This window comes from Manacus candei, unplaced genomic scaffold (assembly GCF_025592945.1).
Source record: "Manacus candei isolate 608988 ecotype Guabito, Panama unplaced genomic scaffold, ASM2559294v1 h1tg000034l, whole genome shotgun sequence".
NCBI classification, from domain to species: domain Eukaryota; kingdom Metazoa; phylum Chordata; class Aves; order Passeriformes; family Pipridae; genus Manacus; species Manacus candei.
This window is the reverse complement of record NW_026138082.1, coordinates 10,193,213-10,211,875: the sequence shown is the minus strand read 5'-3', so window position 1 is coordinate 10,211,875 and position 18,663 is coordinate 10,193,213. Positions and strand designations below refer to the sequence as shown.

Sequence of the window (18,663 nt, the reverse complement as noted above, 5' to 3'; positions counted from 1 at the left end):
GTCTTTGTTAATTAAAATAAACAGAAACATAGTGGTGACAGGTTGTTTATTATAGGCTCTAGGCAAGAATCTCTTTTTTGAGGATCATGTGGAATTCTATGGTAACAAAGTGAGGCAAACTGGAAAAATGCCTGAACGACCCTTTGATTAATGCTATATAGCTTCTCCTGAGCCCTTCCCACTTTTCCCACTGCTGCTCTCCTGCATTCATAGAGTTAATTGAAAGCAGGCAATAAAGGACTTGTTACAGATGTGAGCAAGGAAAAGTAAAATAATGATCTGGTTAAGCCAGGCTCAGGTATTCAACTTCAAAGGAGTGAGGATAACAATGTCTGTCTTCTACCCAGCCGGGCTGGAAGACTTCTCCAGTAGCCAAGCCTGCTTTCAAAGGAGCCCCTAACACCTTCGAGATTTCAGAAAAGGGAAGGAGATTATGTGAGCCAAGAGAAGCTGACAGGCTAAAGATATGTTTAAAAAAATATAAATTAATCAGGGGAACCAGGCTGATGGACAGCTTCCAGTTCTCCATATTAGGGAAGAATGCCATGCCTGCCTATGGTCCAGCAAGGAAAGTTGAATATGAATAAAAATGTAATGTGTGAGGCGCATCTCTTAAATTCATTCTACTAAGAGCTATGCAGCTTTTTGGCAAAATAAATAATACTTTTATTTAAGTTAAACTGCTATTACCCCACATCCCAGATTATGGGGTGAGAACTGCAGAATTTCATGCAGGAGGCATCTCCTGACATCTTGAGTACAGAGGAAAGGAGAGGTGCTGCTTAGAGAGGCTCAGAGCATGGATGGTAGCACAGCTAACCTGAAAGCACTAGTGCAAAGGATTTAAGGCATCCCAGAGTACATGTTCTGTCTAGGTCCTTCCTGGATGGTACAAGACCTGTCCTTATAATCCTAGATTGTTGTCCAAGTGATAATTTTTTTCCTGTCTGTAATTTCTCATAAATCCATCTTGCTATCTCACAGACATTGCACTGACTTTCCATTCTTCACTTCCTGTGGCAGTCTATGGTTAGAGAAAACACTGTGGTGAGCTGGTCATGCTTCAATAGCTCTCTCACAAATGGACTCGTCAATAATTAAATTAATATATTTTCAGACAATGAAGAAAATATTTTCAGCAGAGCTGTGAGCTAGCAGTGTTCTGCTTTCAGAATATTTTGAGACCACAAAGGCCACTGTAGAGTCTGAACCTAGAGCATTAAAAAAGAAACAAAAGCAACTGAATTTCTACAGTCTTCATTAATTTAATTTAGCTTGAATAATTCATGTAGTGCCTATCTGTAGTATATTTTATCTGGAGACGCAAAGACTCTTTAGAAAGTTGGGCAGTGTAATTATCTTTTTGCAGGTGAGGAAACAGAGATAATCTCCTTTCTCAAACCTCAAGCAGCAAGCAGGATTTTCCTGAAGCAGACACAAAGCCCTTTTCTGCTGGGTGTCCTTCTGCAAGAAGGCAAACCTGGCCTCATGCATTAGGAACGTAACTCCAGAAACTTGGCTTGTAACCCTGAATGCAACACCAGTTGGAGCTACACTTCTGAAAATGAAGTCACTTAAATGACCTTAACAGCCAAGTATTTAATTTTGTGCCACTCTATGTCAACTGAATGAGAAGAAATCTGAAAACTACAAAGTGATGGGGAATCACAGTGGGCTCTCCCTCTGCTTTTGGAGTCTGATGATACTCAGCCCTTTGGCAGTCCTTTCCTCAGCTGTGGTTTCATGAAACAAAGTCTCCACACCTCAGCACTATCAGCAGCTCTGAGGAGTTGCTGCCCCACTTGCCACTGCTAGCCCAGCTCCCCTTACACAACAGATCTTCATGCACACGCAGCGTGGAACTGGCCCAGCTTAAAAATGGCCTAGTAAAAACATCATTGGAGAAACTCTATTGATTCCTTCATCCTATTAACAGTGTTGTGGGAACAACAGTGCCTGTGCACCTCAGGCAGCAATTTGAGCAGAAGAGTAGGAAGAGATGGGGCAGTGAGGAAGAGGAAGGGGAGACCACCAACGCCTCGGGCTGGTACTGCCACTAAAGACCTTATCTTACAAAGCCACAAAATCAGGATCTAACTTTTAGCAGGCCCTCACACATTTGAAAACAAAATTTTCAATGAAATTGAGTTTACCGGCCCAGGATACCCAGATTTGTGATTGTGTTTACCAGTTTAAACTTTTTGGAGCCCAGTGGAACTGAACAATGCTCTGGATGTATTTTCTCAGCTATTGTCAAGAGCCCTAATATCTGAGCCTGTGCCGTAACCATCTACAATTGCAAGAGTAGCATTCAGTAATTAAGCAGTCTAATAAAATGTACTTATTTGTGGGGTACAAGATAGCAGGCAATTCTGAGGAAGCACTGTGATGGTCAGTTCTGTCACTAGGAGAAAGAAATGTTAAACACGGTAGGAGGGATGCAAGTGCAACACTGGTGGTTTCCTAGTTTTGTCTCTTTTCTTTTGTGCCCATTGTACCAAGCATTTGACATTACTGTTGATCAAACTCCCATCTTATTTCTTTTGCTCAGAGTGTCAGTGTAGCAATTAGCTAGACAAGACAGGAGCTGTTTGCAGTGATTTGCTCCTCAGACATCAGATAGACTCTGGACAAAAAAAAGCAGAGTCAGAAACCAGACAGGAAGAAGTGGACCAAATAAAATCAACCCTCCCTGAGTTTCAGCGATCATAAGAACAGAAGCAGTTGTATGAGAACATTTGTGGGTTGAAGTGAAATCTTACATGATCTCAGAAAGAAAAACCTGATTTCAAAATTTTTTTAGAGCTTCTTATCATTGTGTTTGGAATAGCTTTTTTTTTTTTGAGAAACCAGAGCTTGGAGAGAGTAAATTAAGTCTCAGCCAGAATGAGAAACTGCATGTAAACAATCTTCAACAGTTTGTTTTAAAAGAAATGTCAGTCATCAAGGCACCTAAATTCCCCCCACAGTTTTGGGGAAGGAAGGAAAGACAGGCAACAGAAAACCACATCTGTGGCACATTCCATCAGGTTCGTACAAATTATCTTTGCTCTCAAAGTGGTTTGTGCATTAGAGAAGAATGAGATGTTATTTTGGGAGCTGAGGAATAATAGAGCAAATAGGTTTGCATCATTATGTGGTCTGTACATAAAATTTCCAACCCTTCTACAGGGGAAAATTTTAAGTTAGTAACATCACCTCAATGTCTGATGTGAGCTTCTGAGTGGTCACAGTGCAGCCTTATGAACTGCCAGCAATAAGGACATGACAATAAGTCATCTTCACTGTAATGGAGGGGCTTGATGTTTGCTTGGAGGTCATCTGTCAACTGGAAAGAGAGGATGATGAAGAGTTCTCACTTAAAGTCATTCTTTGTCTCTTTGTAACTGATAAGCTCTATAAAACTCTGGTAAAAATGATGTTAGTCCCAGCCCTAAGCAAAATGTTCATCATGGGAAAGGGCAGGGCTTCATAACCTACCATGCCTGAGAGCATTTCAGCCAGAGATCTCTGGTTGTGTCCCAAAATATCCCATGATACAGAAACTGTAAATAACAGTCTACTTGAAAGTATTGCAGAGGTAGCACAGTCTAGGCTGGCCTAGAGAGTTTAGGAGACTCAGACCACAACTTTGGCAGTTTCCACTAATGATCTGAGATGCTCTAACTCTATAGGTGCCCAAACTGGTATAAATTTTTAAGTAAAACTCATAGCTGTATTATTCCACCTTCCCCAGGGGTAAGACTTGCCCTAAAAACAAGTAAAGGGGAAAGTGATTTAAAACAGTAAGTTTTACTTTGTAAAAGTGGCCAGTGATTAATATGCAATGATGAGTTATGCTGTCTTTGACAACAAGCAAAGCTTTTTGCTCTGCTCAGAGGTTATCAATCACCAGAGGCAAGGTTACAGGGGTATTGGTAATGCACAGGGTTAACAATTCAGGGTAATCTTGCTTCCTACACAACACTGCAATCTAAGGGAAATTTCTTCATTTTTTTCTTTTAAGAGCACATCCAATTACCTTCATATGGCTGCTTTTTCCTGACACTACCAGTCACTCATCGTTATCTTGAACTTGAAAGTCACCAGCCACCCCTTTTTATTATTTTAATCCAGTCAATGGATTAAAGTTGGCACATTGTAAAGCCTTGTCTCTACCAGAAAAGTGAGTCAGTTTAATTAAATTGATTTAAACTTATGTAAATTACTATGATAGATGTACTGAAGCTAGTTTAGCCCATGCTCATATTGATTTGTCTTGCATCAGTTCTGCTCCTGCCATGAACGCCAGTCATGATTCTTTTTTAACCAGTGCACATAGATACGTAATACTGGCAAAGTCACAAGGCGTATTGGGTTTCTTTGGCTAATTTCAGTAGCAGGGGGTTACAGGGGTGGCTTCTGTGAGAAGTTGCTAGAAGCTTCCCCCATGTCCAGTACAGCCAATGACAGCCAGCTCCAGGATGGACCCACTGCGGGCCAAGGCCGAGCCAATCAGGAACGATTGCAATGCCTCTGTGATAACGTATTAAAAAAGGAAAAAATGTTATTGTGCAGATGAAAATTGCATCCAGAGAAGAGCAGAGTGAGAACGTGTGAACAACAATGTAGACACCAAGATCAGTGGAGAAGGAGGGGCAGGAGGTGCTCCAGGTGCTGGAGCTGAGGTTCCCCTTCATGTGATGCAGACCATGGTGAGGCAGCTCTCCCCTTGCAGTCCATGGAGGACCATGGAGGTGCAGAGATCCACCTGCAGCCTGTGGAGGAGCCCACGCTGGAGTGGGTGGATGCCCAAAAGAGGCTGTGACCCCATGGGAGGCCCAGGATGGAGCAGAGTCTTGGCAGGCACCTGCTGACCCATGGGGAGAGGAGCCCACACTGGAGCAGGTTTTCCTCGAAGGACTTGTGACCTTGTGGGGGACCCGTGCTGGAGCAGCCTGTGCCTGAAGGACTGCACCCTGTGGAAAAGTGACCCACGTTGCAGCAGTTTGTGAAGAACTGTTGCCCGTGGGATGGACTCATGCTGAAGAGGTCCATTAGGGACTGTCACTCATGGGGGGACCCCATGGGGAGCAGGAGAAGGACTCCTCTCTCAGAGCAGTGGCAGAAACAGCAACGGAGTGTAACCCCCATTATCCGTCGTCCTGCACCACTGCAGGAGGAGGAAGTAGGACTTGGGAAGCAGGGAGGAGCAGGGAGCAAGATGTTTTTAAGATTTATTTTACTTCTCATTTATCTTGCTCTGATTTTGTCAGTAATAAATCTAACTAATATCCCCACTTAGAGGGGATATTGTTTTGCCCATGATAGTGATTGGTAAGTGATCTCTCCCAGTCTTTATCTCAACTTATGCACCTTTCATTATATTTTCTTTCCTCTGTCCAGTTGCAAAGGGGAGTGAGAAAGCAACTTTGGTGGTACCTGGCATCTAGCCAGGGTTGACCCACTACACAAGACAAAGGAAGAAAGTCTAAGCTTAGGTTTTCTTCCTTAGCAGGAGCAAAACAGAGCTTGTTGATACCATGTTGTATATTGCAAACAGCACATGAAACGATGGAAGAAGGGAAAGAAGATGGCACAGAGGTAGTAGAAATGGGTGAAACACACACAGTTAGGCAGGGTTTGGGGAGTAAGAAAATTTGAAAGCAGCAGTGACGATTGTAAACCCATATTTTCCATACTGTGCTGAAGAAACCTTTTCATCTGCTGTGAAATCATCCCAAAACACCACAAGAGACTCCTGAAGAGCTCCCTGTGTCAGAAACATCAGCGGTGCTGACCTTCAGGCACATCGTAGGGATTGTAAAAAAAAATATGGTTGGGCTTCCAGAGTATGCTCAGGGGGTCTCCAGGTTTCATGCTGAAAGCCTACAAAATTGTCACAGTGACATTTTCTGGGTATGTTTTGTTGCTGTACTGTAGCTCTTAAACCCTCCAGACCTTTCAGAAAGCTGCTGCAGCTGCTTACACTGAAGTGTGACATAACTTTACAGCTTCTAAGGGGCCTACCAAGATTTCTATCTTGTTCTGTGCACAAATTACTGATGCATTACCATTGAACACAACTCCAGAGCTCATGTCCAGCTACTCAGTGTAAACACTTCCTCTGAGTACTGCAACCTTTAAATAGTCTACAAAACAAGAAGACAGTCTTTTGCTCCGTCTCCTTCCCAAAGGCCCTTGGGAAGGAGAGGCACATAGCTTTTATTTTACTTGTACAACATTTTTATTTTAAGCAAAATGAGTGGAGTATGACTCCTGTCAATGATTCTTGCACTCATCCCCTCATGTAGGGATGAATGTCACCCACAGGGACTACTAGTCCAGCAGCTGATCCAGAAGGTGGAAATACCATAATCAATTACGATAGCATTCATAGAATCACAGAATGGTTTGGGTTGGAAGGGACCTTAAAGATCATTTAGTTCCAACCCCCTGCCATGGGCAAGGACACATTCCACTGGACCAGGCTGCTCAGAGCCCCATCCAACCTGCCCTTGAACACTTCCAGTGATGGGGCATTCACAACTTCTCTGGGTAACCTGTGCCAGTGCCTCACCACCATCACAGCAAAAAATCTCCTCCTAATATCTAATCTGAATCTACTCTCTCTTTGTTTGAATTCACTCCCCCCTTATCCTGTCACTACATACTCTTGTAAAAAGTCCCTCTCTTTCTTTCCTGTAGACTCCCTTCAGGTACTGGAAGGCTGCAATTAGGCCAGCCCTAAGCTGTCTTTTTTCCAGGCTGAACAAAGTCAAGTCTCTCAGCCTTTCCTTGTATGAGAGGAGCTCCAACCCTCTAATCATCTTGGTGTCGTTCTCTGGACTCCCTCCAACAGATCAATGTCCTTTCTGTGCTGGAGTCCCGAGAGCTGGATGCAGTACTCCAGATGGGGTCTCACCAGAGCAGAATCTCACCAGCTGGTCTCACCAGCAGCAGAATCCCCTCCCTCAGACCTGCTGACCACTCTGCTTTTGATGCAGCCCAGGACACAATTGGCTTTCTGGGTTGGAAACACACATTGCCAGGTCATGTCCAGCTTCTCATCTACCAAATTCATTGAGCTGCTTTCAGTACATCTTTTACACTCTTTTGTATATTCTTTTATACACTCTTTTTACACTTTCAATTCAGTATGAATGTGCAAGTTGATGTCTTGTCATGAGACATGGCTTGGATATTCAGATTTTTACGATCCATAAGGTCCTCATCTGGAGTAAATAAATATCCCATGTGCAGCTATTGTATTGATTACTTGTATTTTGAAGAACAGAAGAATCAGCTCTCTTGTAATCTACAAAGCAGTAAACAGTTGACATTTACTGAATGGCAGATGTTGTACTGCTGGGATCTTGTGGTTTCTTTACTCCTAGACCGCAATACTGAGGTTGTTTCTTGCATCAACCTGTCTGCTCTTCCTTGTAATTTCAGAAGGACTCAAATTCAAATTCAGAGGGACTCAAGGAGAAGGTGGACTATGTTTTTTGTATCATGGATTTCCACTCTTTAGTAGAAGTCTTTGATGTAAAATTTGAAATGTCTTCATGCATTTCATAGACTTTGAAAGGACACTTGCCCTGCAGTAACATTAGCTTTGCTGCCCATTTTTCTTTCTGCTAAATTCTTTGGGTAGGTTGCGGTGGAGGAAGTTGAATCTGAAACTGCAAATGCAGTTGGTGCTTGTCCAAGGAAAAGGAGGACTCAGCAAGCAAAAAGACTGGGAGTATCTGGCACGCTTCTCATAGGACAGTAGGCAGTAGTTTACAGGATTAGCTGTCAGACAATACATTTTAATGGGTACAAGTCAGTCTTCAAGTCCGGCTTTGAAATATTTTGCATGTCTACCACCCTTCTGGTGGCACTTTATCTTCAGTTCTCCTGTGCTGGGTTACTGAGTCAGAAAAAGCTGAAAAGCAGTCCCAGTCATCTCAACTGGATTTAAACTCCGTTACCCAGGCTGTGCTTCCTTGAGAAGGATTTCACAGTATGTACAGGAGCACATTATGGTGGGATTTACTTACTTTTACTTCGACATAGGCATTATATCTGTCTGCTAAGTAGTTCTTATCACTGAGTATAGCTCTTGCTTCTGTTGGCATGGCAATTAAATACTTTCCAGAATATGATAGGCATGTTCATTAAGCCCAGTGTAGGAAGGAGCAAATCCTGGTTGCTTGTACATCAGGACAAGCACATTATTCACCCTGTTCCTCCGCTCTTCATCCCAAGTGCAGAGCAGGGCAAGGCTCCAGCTCTGCAGTTTGGTACAAATGCGTATAGAAATAAGAAGAAAATCTGTGTTTGCCAGAGCAGTTTATGCACCTGCAGCAAAAACCTGGAACCAGGTAAAATCTGTACCTAAGTCGTGCATCAGCTGTTTAGCATGAGACCTAGCTCTGAGAACAAGTTAAAAGGAACAAGTCAAAAGAAATTAGCATCCGAGTCAGCAACAAGAGCTGAATTTGGTCTCTCCTGCTTTTGCCCATAGACTCTGGTTTCCATATCTCTTTTCAAAATTCAGTGTTCATTCAGATAATCCTTTATGAACCATTAGCATATTCTCAGACTGTAAAACTTACTGTGGGACACGGCTTCTCTGATCATCACATCTAACCTCTGGAATCAATCAGGATTAACCATGGAAATAATTCCACTTTCCATGTATCCTCCTTTGAACAATGCTGACGATGCTGACATAATTACTTCATTAGGTGATACTTTCCTAAGCATGAGTTGTCCTGTTAATCATGGCTGCTGCTGTTATTTCAGTAATTCAGAACTAATATAATAAATAATAATTGAATAAAGCTTTGAACCTGATGACAACTTTAATTAATCACCCAAAGAGTTCACCTATTTGCAAAGTGCGACTAGGAGGTGTGATCTTCTTGCCCCCCAAAGCTGTGTATTTCATCTTTAATTCCTTCAGAACATTAGCTTTTGGACTTAGCTTAACAACAAACCCTCCTCTAACTCACTTGCAGAATAACAGTTGTTTCTTGTCAGTGAAGCCTGCAAAACAGAGTGACAATGAAAAAGGATAACATGGAAAGGCACTTCACACTTTGAAAGGAGAAATTGTTAATACCTTGGAGATCAATCTTTATTTTTAAAAGATTAAGACATTTCACAAAAATATACCAGACATAAAGAATCACCAGAAAACAATAATAAATATTACTAAACAGTGTCACTCCTGGAGGAATTATTCTGATTTGTATCTGGTTTTATTAGCTGTTACCCCTATTGATGAATAGACTAAAACAGCCAGTCAGTTTTTTGAATCTTACTGAGGCAATAATGCCAAGAGGTGTTCCTCTCTCCAGTCCGGCAATGAATAGGGCAAGAGAGCTGAATCTCTGCTATTCTTATCAATAAATTTGAGTAATTAAAAATTTGAATTCGTTAAGCACTTTGTTGTTGCTTTATTTACATACATTTTATTTTCCCTCTTGTAGAATACCAGGTAGGAATAAGTCACTTTATAGATCCTCATCCTTTTGTGTTTTTCCGTATTTTAATCCTGAAAAAATGAAAAACAGTGAGAAGGTTACTCTTCCCAGCTATTTCCCCTTCTGGATTTTTCTGACCCCATAGATACACATACACATATTCCTGAAACATAACTCAGCACTACTAAAATCCTAATTCATAGGACTGTAGGATAGTTCTTCTTGGAAGGAAGCTCAGAAAGACTCGGGTGCAACCTCCTGCTCATGTCATGGTGAGCCATGAGGTGAGATCAGGTGCCTGATGGCTTTTTCCAGTTGGGCCTTGAAAACCTCCAAGGACAGAGACTTTCTGTTCTGGGAAGTCTGTGCCACTGCTTGATGAAGTTAATAAAGAACCTGTCTTGTAGCCTCTACCCTAAAGATGTTGTGATTTGGTGTCTTTAGAACATCGTTATGCTACAAGAGCGTGTTTGTTCATGTATATCCCATAGTCTAGGGCAGCCCCAAGGTGTAACCAGGATTCTGACAGTCCTGGACAGCCTCAGAAAGTTAGAAATGATTGAAAGAAGGAATGGCAGTGCAAAGGTCAGTTGTCCTCCTCCCCTATAAAATTAACTGAAGTGTTGCTGTGTTGTCGCAGAGGTATGGATCAGCTCTGAGAGGGAGGCTCTGTGCAGCGGGAGCCAAGGGAGGTGGGAGGGGATGTACACTAGGCCAGAGAGTGAAGACATGATAATTTTGAATTGAGCATGAAGGGCAGGCAGTGCCAGCACAGACACATATGTGGTCACAGCAGTACCATTTCAAATGGTCTGACCGCACAGATAAAATGAAGAGGGAAAAGCTAAACTTGCCACTGCATCGCTGCTGTCATGACAACTGCTTGAAAGCACAACCCTTCTGCTCCTGTGTCCTGCAGCCTGTCCTCAGTCGGACCCCTCTGCCCACAGCTCTAGGGGAGGAGGGAGGACCACGCCTTACTCACACTCAGCTGGGGCTGGGGATGCAGTCCCTGGTGTCTTGCTGGCATGTCCAGTGGGTTTAATTTAGCTTTCAACCCAACTATTTTGTTTCCCTGTGGGAGTTATGACAGCAATAACTAAAAACCCAGAGGCCTCTGCTGTTGTTAACTAGGATAAAAGTCTGTCAATGAAATGTATTATAAGATCACTAAGGCATACACATACAATATGTACAGTTGGTTTTCTCTAGAGGTTAACATTAACATTAATTTTCTCTAGAGGTTAACATTTGTTGTTTGGGAAGCGCCTTTAATTTTTCCACAGTCCATCTAATGGCTTGCATCCCTGGCAACTTGAACTCTCACTGTTTTTCTGAGATGATTTTCTTTAGAAGTTGAGATACTTTTTCAAAATGGAATTCTTCTCCAGTAAAACTGCTGTGTCACTTTGCCCTGGAGTCTGGCAGTCCTGGCCTACATCAGGAACAGTGTGGCCAGCAGGACCAAGGCAGTGATCGTCCCCCTGTACTCAGCACTGGTGAGGTCACACCTTGAATCCTGTGTCCATTTCTGGTCCCCTCAATTCAAGAAAGACGTTTAGATGCTGGAACAAGTCCATAGAAGGGCACTGAAGCCAGGGAAGGGTCCGGAGCACAAGTCTTACAAGGAGCGGCTGAGGGAACTGGGGTTGTTTGGCCTGGAGAAAAGGAGGCTCAGTGGTGACTTCATTCTCTACAACTCTTGAAAGGAGGTTGTAGCCAGGTGGGAGTTGATCTCTTTTCCCAGGTGATAAATGACAGGAGGAGAGGAGAAGGCCTCAAGTTGCACCAGGGATAGTTTAGGTTAAATGTTAGAAAAAAAATTCTTCACTGAAAGGGTTGTTCAGAGTTGGAACAGGTTGCCTGAGGAAATGGTTGAGTCACCAGTCCTGGAGGTACTTAAAAGACATGCAGATGTGGTGTTTGGGGACATAGTTTAGCGGTGGCCTTGGCAGCACTGAGTTAATGGTTAGACTCGATGATCCTAAAGGCCCTTCCCAACCCAAATGACTCTGTGGTTCTATGTCTCTCTCTTCTCACCTTGAGTGTTTGTTTGGACACTGCTTAGTCAGAGATTGCATGGCCAGGAGGACCTTGAGATCACCTTATATGATCTCTTATACATCACAGGCCAATACATTCCACTGGGCTATCTCTGTGTGGAAATGGTGTGATGAAATTGGAGCAGTGAAATGCCTCTTAGTCCAAGAGTGACTTAATTCTTGTAAACCCAGGTTTCTCCTTGACAGGTTGTTAATTATCTGGCTTGTAAATAGACTAATAAACCACCTTTGCTGTGAGGTGTGTCTCTCTTTCCAATTTTAGGGAGTTGGTCCCTAGCTGTCATTGGGCTAGTACTCCTGATTGCCACTAATGGGCTTAGGTATGTGAATAGTTTTGCATACAGAAGGGATGTGGGAAAGGTTCATTCCTATGGCAGGGAAACAGATGCTTCTAGACAAATAGAATGGCTATGTCTACTGTGCCATTTCTGAAATGTTTCCCAAGTTGTGGGTCAAAACATGCCTCCAACTTGCTCCCTGAGTCCCCCAGGCAGAGAAGATCCTGCAAGATTGGGGCACTTTGTATAAAGTAAGTAATGAAATAAAGCAATATTAGATTGTCATATTCCTCTTGAAATGGACTTTTCAAGACTTGCTTCTTCAAAATCAAAAGGAATTGGTTTGATTTTTCACATCTGTGTATCACATTTTTTGATTGCTTAGGAGTTACCAGGTTGAAGAGTTATTGTTTTTCCATAGAAGAGCAGGATTTTTTAAAAAACTTGTTATTTCTGGACAAGTAGAGACACTTGGATCAGGGTGTACTGTAGGCTAACAGTTAATTATGCAATGAGGAAGGAGAGGAATCACACAATAAAACAAATAAAAGTAATGTTAATGTGGTTTTATTGAAAAGAACAAGTAGATTGAAAATGCTATTGGGCTGCACAAAACCAGAAACACACGACTATTATAAGTTTATTTCTCTTTTGCTACCAGGTTAGGGACTTCTTCCTGCTTGCTTTTTTTGGTACTGAATATCAGCAAGGGAAATAACAGTCTGCCTCCCTGCAGCTTTCTGAGCTGATGAGCTGTTGCTTTCGAGATTCAGCTTTCTTTCCAGTCTAAGATTTTGAGTCTGTGAGTGACCTATGCTACAAGCAAAGCAGGAAAGTTAACACTGTTCTTAATTAATCTCTGAAGGATTCATTTATTTTTATGCAGATTAGGAAAAGGACAAGTAGGTAAATGTCTGCAACTGTCAAAAAGCTGCCAGTGATTGCATGGTTACAACAAACTGCTGAAATGATAGCTGCAGCAGTGAAGCAAGGGAAATCTCAAAGAAGAGGCAAACATATGTGAGACAAGACCTATCCCCATTTTCCTCCAGAGAAACTGAGCTATTCCAGATGTTCCGCTTCTGAACTGCTTGTGAACCTTGTACTATTGTAAGCAAAGGCATTCACAGATTATTTACTGTACTTTTTATTGTGCCTTTGCTGCTCACACAAGGTGATGGAAATGAATAAATTCTATTTAATTTTACCCTTTCTGTATTGTATAATCCATCTTTTTTATATGTATGAAGCTGCTTGGTCTCAGGCTCCAATGGTATAGCAATGTAATTCTCCCTGTCTTTGTGCATGTGTGTGAATATTCCCCTACAAGAGGAAAAATTATTAGTCGGTTGGTATATTCCCTCTTGCAACTAATGAGAAATATAAAACATTTTTATGATAGATGTGAATAATAGACGTCACCCGCAACCTTCCTCACCCCCTGTGTGATGCAGGTGGGCTGTCTCACATCCCATGTAAGGCAAGGGAGTGAGGAGCCAGAGGGGAGAGCAGCTCTGTCTCCATGCCCTTCTCATTTCATTAGATGCAGAGTTGCTGCCTGGGAACATGGGCTGTGTACTGAGATTCCACAGTTCTTGCCTTTCCATAGATGTTCATCCATTAGTGTGTGTGAATAGACATGCTATGCTCAGATTCAGGACTGATAACTTCTCATCTCCTAAGAAGCTGTCTTCTGAGGCCATGATTATTTGTAACAACAGCAATGATGGTGCCAAAATGGGACACTGGCACACAGAGGCTGAGGAATAACATGAAGGTTGTGCTGCTGTGCAGCAAAGAAACCCTTGTTTCTTTTTGTCATAGTCAGCCTCACATATTGGAAACTAGTTGCTTCTGTGAATCTTTCTCAGTGCATTGGGAGGTGGATGGAGTACTTGAGTTCTTGTAATAAAGTTTGCCTAAGAAGAGGCTTGGAAGTATTTTGAGCAAAGAGCTCTTGTGCAAACAAACACTGTGCCTGTTGCTTGTCCCCCAAAAACACCATAACAAAGGCTGTCACCAATTCCCAATGCAACTGCGCCTGTCAAGATACCTGTGTTTGTTTCAAATAAACTAGACAAATTCAGGATGGTGCTCAACCCAAACTCACGAGAAATATTAATAACTCCTCTCTGGAATACCATGCAGAAACAAGTGGGATGAATCTCGGCTCTGAGCTAATGTTGATCCATCTGGTGTTGCAGAAGAGTGTGTTAATGAAAGATTTCACTTTATCCAGCTGCAACTCTTTCATTCCAGTGATAAAGAAAAAAACCTAATATTTGATTTATTAGTAATAATTAAGCAATGTTTTTATAAAATAAAAAGGTTTAAGAAAAATAAAATGTTATATCAAATATTAAAATATAAATATTAACATAAGGAGTATATATTTGATATAAATCAAAGTGCAAATATAGAATAGTCATTCAGAGAGATGAAAAAGAGATCATAATTATTCCTCTTGGTATCCTAGGTGCTTGCTTGAGAAATGACAGGCCATGTCTTGGCTAATGCTGCTTCAGTACCTCAGTTTTCCCACCCTTGAAAAAATGTGATGGAGGCAGCTGATTTTCTAACTGAATCCCCACGACAAGACAGACAGCCTTGGGAGTACAACACCCACAGCTGTTCCACATCTTAGGCCAGAGCTGCAACCATTGGAATCTGGGTTTCTTTTCTTGGAGCTGGGAACCAAGGGGTGCCAACAGTACTGCAGAAAATCAATTTCAGCAATTCCAGAAGACTCAGCTGGAGAAGGAAGGACTTTAAGTTTAAATTCTCTAAAATTTGGATAAACTGAGAGCCCAAGTCCTCATATCCAGGGAGAATGTTCAATCTACTTGGAGATGTAGGTGCATGCTTTTATAAAATCTTTTCATTGGTTGATACTGCTGCCTTGCTTGTAAGTTTTACTGGTGCTGTGTTGTCCCTCTGGCTACTGGTTAGCCTCTAGTGCTGCCACAAGTTCTTCCAGGTCTCAAGCAGGATCAGAGCCCAGCTGCAAGGTCAGAGCCTCAGGAGAGGAATTCCCCATTTAGCTCAAGGACTGTGCTTCAGGCTCTAGGATTTAGGCTTAAGCCAGGCCCCTGGGCATGCATTAGCCAGTCGCTGAAGCTGCTGTTAAACAGCTTTGTGTATGTTTATTGACAGAAACTCAAAAGTAAAAAGAACTTGGTCCCCTATGAGCTCCGGTGGCCATGGAGAGTATTTTTCCTTTTATTTATGGAGGCTGTTGGGGAGCAAAAAGGCCAAGACAGGTCAGTGCTTCAAGAACCTGGGTTTAAACTCCTGTAACAATTTTGGAAAACCTATACTTAAAACTAGACTTAATGCTAGAAGGTAAATTGCTTCTTCAGAGTAAACCATAAAAAAGGATTTATTGGACTAACCTCTAACATGTTCACCTGAAGGAGGGGTGTGAAATGCTTAACAAAAAATGCATTTTCACAATTATACAAATTCTATACTTACCTTGTAGTAAAATTAATCCAGTTGGGTGTTATATTAATGAAGATGCCAGACGTGTCAGAGTTGAATGTTAACACACGGATAAACTGTTACAAGGGAGCTGAGCATGCTTAGCACTATGTTTGAAGTCAGGCCAAGAGTGCAGGACTGTGAGGGATACTGAGCCACATGAACAGCACCTTAAGCAATTATTAAAACGTTAAAAAATGCCATTCTCAATCAGTCACTACTGATTGTATAATGCACTCCACTGCTGATATTACTAAACAGAATACATCCTGTTTAATTGCTCCTCCTAGTAATTTTGTCTAATCATGGAAAAAACCCAGCATGGCTAAGCTGCAATATTAAATGCACAAAGCCATGGGATTGTGCAATGCTACGTGTGTGGTGTGGCAGTGAGACAAAGTGAAAAGTAATTGGAAACAATTTCATTGGACACAGCAAAAGTTTGGCACTGCATTTACGATAGACCTCCGAGTGCAAGAAATCCATTTGTCACAATGGCAGCAGGGCTCTCTGCACAGACCAACTGTTTCTCTCTGCATCAGCAAAAAGGGGGCTGCCAAACAAGGAGGTTGTCCTGAGGAGAGGAGCTCCCTACAGCCCCCATGTTTATTGGCAGATCCCAAATTGGACTTCAGGTATGCATTCATTTGGTTTAATCAGCAGGAATAAAGTTAGACAAACACTGTTGTTCTGATCTACTCAGCTGTCAGATTAGTCTGAAATGGCCACTGAGCACCCAGAGCAAACACATCTCTCACCTAAAGCCTCCTCTGCCATCACACTGGGTATTTCCAGAACATTCATCTAGCCGCAGTTTGAAGAAAGAGCCCGTTTAACGAAGAGCATGGAAACATTAACAAATAGGTGCTAGAGATACACAGGACAGACATGAGTGTATGAGTTACGGCTTGCTACGGCTGGACCCGTGCAGTGACGACACACAGTAGGGGTAGCTGCACCGGGGCAGCCAGCCCTGCAGCTCACCTCATACCGCCTGGCTGCAGGCACTGCAGCCTTGGAGGTTCTGTCCCTTCCACTTCCAAGAGCTGCCAGGGAGAATGAAACTCATCTTCTCTCCACTTATGGAAACATGTGGTTGCCATGGGGGGAATAGGAGAGAGGAGAATCTCTTAGTAGCATAATCCGATTCAACCGAGGTTCGGCTCGCGTTGAAAACATCTGGCTTTTTGCCCAGAACAGAGAATGAACTTCAGAGGATTTCGAGTGAGCGAGCCCCATCTTCAAAAGCATTCCTCTGGTAAAGCAACATGCTCCACCAGATCTCGTCTGAAGACCTGTTAGACTGAGGCTGCTGAGGTACTCAGAGTAAAACGACATTGGCAAAAGGAATAGTTCATATAAACAGGCATTACCGACCTGAAATCTAGAAATTTAAAAAAAAAAAAGGCAATTTTGAGTATTACATCTATCTGATTTCCCTGGGGGTTATTCCACAGCCTTAAAAACACATTTCCCTGCTTATTACGAATGTTCCTCTCACCTTCACAGATTTGTGTAAGGTTCACACAAACAGAAATATACTGGAAGAATCCTTGACAAAAATAAGTCGAGGGGAACAATAGAATGGAAAAGGTGAAATTTCAAATGTATGTCACTGACAGGACTTTGCAAAATTATCGTGTAATATGTTTCAGAGAGACATGACTGATTTAAAAGATTCATATTTTTACCTACTCTGAGCCTAATTCAATTTTTGAAGTGAAATATCTTCATCTTTAGAGTAAGAAATATTAAACCCAAGTTCATTCCATTTCTTTTCAGGGAGTGTCCCCGTATTTGAAAAAGACAAACACAGCACTGTAACAAGCCTCGCACAGGCATGAACTTCAAGTGCACTGTCCCTATGAAAAATGTATGGAGCTCTGAACTTACAGTGACTGCCATCCCTCCCTCAGTCCCTTACGTGCCTCCGGCGGTGTAAGAACCACGGTGTTGTTCAGAGGCGATTGTCTCCTTTACACTTTTCCCAATTCACTGAAGACGGCATCGCCCGTGCCCCGTTTCAGAGGACAAGCGTACGGCAGCTCCCGGGCGTTCACACAGCGGAGGGGTGCCGTGCCGTTCAGCTGTGGCCATCAGGCAACCGACTACCAAAAAACCACGCCCAAAACACAACTAAACACTCCAAAGAAAACCGATGAGCTAGTGGGGCGAAGTTTGGGGCGCCGCTGGCTCGGCTCCCCACTCGACCCCTCGCCCACCCAGCGCGGAGCTCAGCGGCCGGAGGCGGGACGGCGGCACCGCCCGCAGGGCGGGACGGGACGCTCGGGGGTCCCGCACCCCCCGCCCCGGGGTCCCGCTCCGAGCGCCCCGCGGGACTCCCGCCGGTGGGGGGGGAGCGGGGGCGCTGCCGCCGCCACGGGCGCCCCCTGGCGGCCTCCGCCGCGCCAGCCCGGCGGCACCGCGGGGTGCGGGGGCTCCGTGGCCGCCGCACCGGGATCCGAGTGTGCTCCGAGGGGGCTCCGCAGCCGCGCCGTGCTAGGCTGTATTGTGCCGGGCGGCAGCCGTGCGCTTGGGGAGCGCGGGGCGGTGGCGGGTGAGGAACAAAAGGGACCGAGGCGGCGCAGCGGCGGCGGCTACGCCGGGGGGAGGCACCGGCTGGGCGCGGGGGGTGTGGGAGGAGGAGGAGGGTCGCCAAACTGCTGCCACTTCGTCGGCTGTGAGCGGCACTCGCTGGCGGCGGCAGAAGCATCCCGCCCCTCGCTGCATGGCAGCCCAGTGAGGGAGGAGCGGGCGAGGGTCTGGCGCTGCCCGGAAGCCGAGGGAGCCAGCGCCGGCGGCAGCAGCGCCCGCCGCCCTCCCGCCGGGATGCATCCCGCTCTCCGTTGAGGCGCAGCCCCGCCGCGATGCTCTCCCCCGAGCGCCACCGCCACCACCGCCACCCTCCGCCGCCGCAGCCGCCGCCGCCGCCGCACCACCCGCCGCAGCCCAGCCATGTCGTGGCCACCATCGAGAACCTGCCGGCGGAGGGCGGCAGTGGCGGCGGCAGGAGCGGCATCTCCGCGCCCTCCTCCAGCGTGCGCCAGAGGATCAGGAAAGTGTTGAACAGGTGAGGCCAGGGGATGGAGCGGGGCTCCGGCGGCGCGGCACGGCACGGCGCCGCTCGCCCTCGGGCGCGCCGGTGCTAGGGGCGCCCGTCGGAGGGGCCCCGGTCCGGTCCCCTCGGCAGGGGGGAACGGCGGGGCACGGAGGCGCCGGCGGGGCGGCTTGCTCCGTTCGGCGCGGCTCGGCTCGGCTGCGCTGCGTTGCGCTGGCAGCGCCCTTCCCCGGGGAAGCCCCGTGCGGGCAGGGGGCGGCGGCGCGGAGCCTCTCCCGGCCCATTGTTGCCTCCGAGGCGGCGGCGTGAGGCGCCAGCCCGCGCCCTCC

At 44.8% G+C, this 18,663-nt stretch overlaps 1 protein-coding gene across 1 annotated transcript in view; it reads left to right on the top strand.

The window, feature by feature from the left end:
- The first annotated feature begins 17,977 nt into the window (after positions 1–17,977).
- SLC35F1 (solute carrier family 35 member F1) overlaps positions 17,978–18,663 on the top strand; it is a 233,073-nt gene continuing 232,387 nt past the window's right edge. Inside the window, exon 1 of the mRNA XM_051792241.1 lies at positions 17,978–18,346. Within this exon, the coding sequence (XP_051648201.1) occupies positions 18,144–18,346 (203 nt within the window). The 5' untranslated portion in view covers positions 17,978–18,143. The remainder of the gene's footprint in view (positions 18,347–18,663) is intronic.